This window comes from Oryzias melastigma, linkage group LG12 (assembly GCF_002922805.2).
Source record: "Oryzias melastigma strain HK-1 linkage group LG12, ASM292280v2, whole genome shotgun sequence".
Taxonomy (NCBI): domain Eukaryota; kingdom Metazoa; phylum Chordata; class Actinopteri; order Beloniformes; family Adrianichthyidae; genus Oryzias; species Oryzias melastigma.
The window spans coordinates 13,409,908-13,414,301 of record NC_050523.1 but is presented as its reverse complement, the minus strand read 5'-3'; the positions used below and the strand labels follow the sequence as shown (position 1 = coordinate 13,414,301).

The 4,394-nt window shown below is 43.9% G+C and overlaps 1 protein-coding gene across 1 annotated transcript in view; it reads left to right on the top strand.

Moving 5' to 3' along the window:
- The first annotated feature begins 93 nt into the window (after positions 1 to 93).
- taok3b (TAO kinase 3b) overlaps positions 94 to 4,394 on the top strand; it is a 10,289-nt gene continuing 5,988 nt past the window's right edge. Inside the window, exons 1-7 of the mRNA XM_024299860.2 lie at positions 94 to 943; positions 1,339 to 1,575; positions 1,661 to 1,789; positions 1,886 to 2,089; positions 3,497 to 3,736; positions 3,848 to 4,060; positions 4,154 to 4,336. Coding sequence (XP_024155628.1) covers positions 1,390 to 1,575; positions 1,661 to 1,789; positions 1,886 to 2,089; positions 3,497 to 3,736; positions 3,848 to 4,060; positions 4,154 to 4,336 — 1,155 coding nt within the window. The 5' untranslated portion in view covers positions 94 to 943; positions 1,339 to 1,389. The remainder of the gene's footprint in view (positions 944 to 1,338; positions 1,576 to 1,660; positions 1,790 to 1,885; positions 2,090 to 3,496; positions 3,737 to 3,847; positions 4,061 to 4,153; positions 4,337 to 4,394) is intronic.

Genomic DNA, 4,394 nt, shown 5'->3' with positions numbered 1-4,394 from the left:
AATCACACTAAGAATTTTAATAGCTCTAAAATTAAAAGTAAAATTGTGAGTATTTAAGGAATTTGAACAATAATAGTGTGTGAAATTATCAGAAGGAAGGAAGGAAGGAAAGGATGGAGTGAGTTGGATTACCTCAGCCTGGTGGAGGTTTGCCTGTAGTGTAGTGGTGTCTCTTTAAAGGAAGGGGGAGTGTAGAAAGAGGGACAGAGGAAAGAGATGAATAGAAGGCACGAGAACCACCTACCATGACCAAGTGCGTTGTAAATGTAGGACAGAAATTGGAGTGGACCACAAACGGATCGTTGAGCGACATCTTCGAGGGAAAACCATGTTTGGATGCGCCTCAACGGAATCGGCTGTTTTTCAATGTGCCAGCAGCACATGCGACCGTCGGAGCACATCAGGGAAACTGGTTTTCCTCTCACACATTCCCTGCTTTTTAAAACGGAAAAGAAGAGTGGCAGCACAGCACATCCCCGTGGCATCTTCTCCTGATCATCAATGTTAGGGATTGCATAATTCACCCTGTGGTTCCTCCTCTTTTGGAAGACAGAGACGCCAGAAGGAGGAAAAAAAACCCGACTACATCTATAGTGGATGCATTTGTTTGGCAATGCCCTTTTCTCTCCCAGGAAGGACTTGCGCTCAGTAGCAGTGGAAGGATGCATGTAAGGCTGGATGCGTGCTGCATTCAGGGAGATTCGGCACCGACAGAGGCTCAAGCAGCAGCAGCAGCAGAAACGTCAAGTGCGGAGGCCCTGCTCCACTATCTCCTCCTTTTCCTCCCCCCCAGCAGGACCATGCTTGCGTGAGGGATGAGGCCGTGCACGGGGACGCCAGGCCAGAACTGCGGCCTACTTCTCACAAGAGCCGGTCTCCCGACAGCAAGATCTGTGAACACACCACCGCCACCACCTGCACCACCATCAAATCAGCATCTTTGGTATGCTGCTGCTCTCTATAACCCCCCCTTCACGGTTTGCATGAAAATGCGCACGGGTAATGCGCACGAGCGCGCGGCTGCTGTGTGTGTGCGCGCGCTGGCGGGAATGAGGAGGGAGTGAAGGGGTGTCTGTGTTCTCAGCTGTACATCTGTAGTCATGGCAACCAGATCCTGTTAATGGATGTCACCCCCCCTCCCCTCTCTTCTCTGCCTCTGCTTTTATGCGTGCAAATCTTTATATTTGATCACATAAATCCAACATTATGATTGTAGATTTTGATTTGTATCAATGAAAGTTTATTCTTGTTTATTTCAACTGACCTTTTCTTTAAAAAAAAAGAAAATAAGAGGATGCTTCCTCCTGCCTGCTCAGCTTCTCTCACATCCTTCTGTAGGGCATCAGGTAGATCCAGGAGCATGAGCAGGACTTTGAGCTGCGGGAGCAGATGTCTGGGTATAAGCGCATGCGGCGACAGCACCAGAAGCAGCTGATCGCCCTGGAGAACAGGCTAAAGGCCGAGATGGATGAGCACAGGCTCCGGCTGCAGAAGGAATTAGAGACGCAGGCGAACAACACTTATATTGAACTGGAAAAACTGGCCAAACGCCATGTTGCTCAAACTGACAAAGAGGTACTAAAAGAGCGATTACACGTCTGCACAAACATGTCAAGATGATTGTTGAACAAGGGCTGATGATTTAAATGTTTTGTCACAGATGAAGACAGTTGCAGCAGAAGAGAGGAGGATCCAGCAACAGATTGTTGCTCAGCAGAAGAAAGAGTTGACAACTTTCTTGGAGAACCAGAAAAAGGAATATAGGCTTTGCAAAGACAAGATCAAAGAAGTAAATGTCACAAAAAATGTATAAAGTTATGCACTGATTCTACTGAACGAAACCTCAGATCCGACAGCCTATCCTCTGCTCTGTGCTGTGATTCAGGAGATGAATGAGGACCCTTGTACTGCCAAGGAGGAGAAGCAGGAGCGGCTGTCCAGGCACAAAGAAACAATACAGCGCTCTCAGGCTGAGGAGGAAGCTCACCTGCTGGCCCAACAAAGGCTGGTCTATGACCGCAGCTGCCGGGCGCTCAAACGGCGGAGCGTGATCAGGCGGCATGAGTTTGAGCAGGAGCAGCTCAGAGAGGTAGATATAAAAGTTAACAACCATCCATTCAGCCAACACGCCTCCTGAGAGGGAGGAGGAGCTCCAAAATATATGAAGAGAGAAGAAGTTTACATTTAGACACAACTAATCCCCGACATTTAACATTATGTTTAATTGTTTTTAGGGGAAAATTTGTCTTTAAAAGGCAGCAACAACACATTTTAGCCAATGAAGAAGAGCTGCTCAACCATTAATATACATTAATTACATTATTTACAGGTGTAGTGTTCAAATGAGTCAACTTTGAACTCAAATAGCATAAACTCCAGGATCCCTTAATAAATATATTTACATCTATGCCCCCCCCTCCCAAAAAAAAGGAAAGAAAATTATTTATGTTTGTGTTTTTATGTAAATTAAGGTAATTTTGGAGCCGAAATGGTTTAATACATACCTGCATCAATCGGCATCACATTTTATCAGATGAAACAGTTTAGTTAAGAACCAAATGATGGGCCATGAAGGGGTCACCTGCATTTTTGGAGGGACGAATGACTACATCATTATCCTTGTAACCATAAAATTGCAGCCCAAGTTTTTTTCTGAAATGGTCAAATCTCTTTTAAAAAGAAAAAAAAAACAGTAAATTACATGAAAATGTAAACCAGTTTATTCCAATTTGGGGAAACTGGGTTGCCGGAGCCTATCCCAGCCACTTTTAAATGAAAGCAACATACATCTGGAACAGTTCACACAGGGTGTAAGCGGTACTAAATGGGTTAAACTAATGTAGTGTGTGGATAAGTTTATTTGTGTGATATTTATAGATCAGTTTTTAAATAAATAACATACTTTTGGACATGTTCTAACCTCATCAGACGGTAAGATTTATTATCATGTGGGCTAATGGATTCTCTTCATCAAAGTGACTCAAAGTGGAGCTTGAGTTGTACTTTTCATACCAGTCTTTGCAGACCCAAAGCAGTTAATCGAAGGAAAGCAAGACCTGTGCAGATCTCACACAGGCAGCAGGAGTTTCAGCCGGGAGGTGAGGGTGAGGGGTGGACCTGACCACTTAAGTGTGGAGATCAGGTGGGGTTTTGCAGCCAAAACAAGTAGATTTCTAGAGTTTATTTGATCAGTGAACAAGTCTGAAACAAAAATGAAACATCATAATTGTAAATAATTCAAATATATACTTGAAATGTACTTAAAGAAATGAGAAAAAAACAAATACAGGAACAGATGGGAAGCAAAACTGGCTTTGGACTAACCCTGTTGGAACACATATTTAGGGCTTTTACTCTGAAAAGTAATAAACTGCTTAAAAAAAATTAAGAAAAGTTTTTTGTTTTTTTTTTTAGTTTAAAAATACACCACATGTTAAGCAGAAGTGTTTATCTTGCTGGAAATCAAACATTTTTCTCTTTGTTCGCTTTATTTCAGGAGTTAAATAAAAAGAGGATGCAAAAGGAGATGGAACATGCCCTGATGATCCGACAGGATGAGTCCACTCAGGACCTGGAGCGCAGGCAGCTGCAGATGCTGCAGAAGCTGCGAGTCGACCTCATGCGGCTGCAGCATCAGACGGAACTTGAAAACCAGGAGGAGTACAACAACCGGCGGAAGAGAGAACTGCACAGAAAACACACTCTGGAGAAGCGGCAGCAGCCCAGAAATCTCAAGGTCTTGAAGATAGATTTTTATTCAAATATTTACAGTATATAATGAAGTTTAAGAAAAAAAATACAATCATATAGCTATAAGTTATTTTGCATCTCATACAACCCTCCACAGGCCCTGGAGATGCAAATCAAGAAACAGTTCCAAGACACTTGCAAGGTTCAGAACAAACAGTACAAAGCTCTGAGGAACCATCAACTGGAGGTTTCTCCCAAAGGGGATCATAAGACCATCCTAAAGGGTCTCAAAGAGGAGCAGACCCGCAAGTTGGCTTTCCTGGCCGAGCAGTACGAGCAAAGCATCAACGAGATGATGGCGTCCCAAGCGGTATGAAAATTGTAAAGTCATGAGTGAAAAAAATGATTCGCTTGGTGGACTGAAATCTCTGTTCTTGTTTGTGTGGAATGACGCCTTTTCCAGATGCGACTGGAAGCAGAGCAGGAATCCGAGTGTCAGGCTTTGAATCTGCAGCTGAAACAGGAGATGGAGCTTCTGGATGCCTACCAAACAAAAACCAAGTCACAGATGGAGACCCAACACGAGCGAGAGCAGCAGAAACTTGAGCAGAAGGTCTCCATCCGGAGAGCTCACCTCGAACAAAAGGTGCGTTTGACATTCAATGTTCAAAAAAAGGAACTGCAGCGAATAAGGGGGGGGGGGT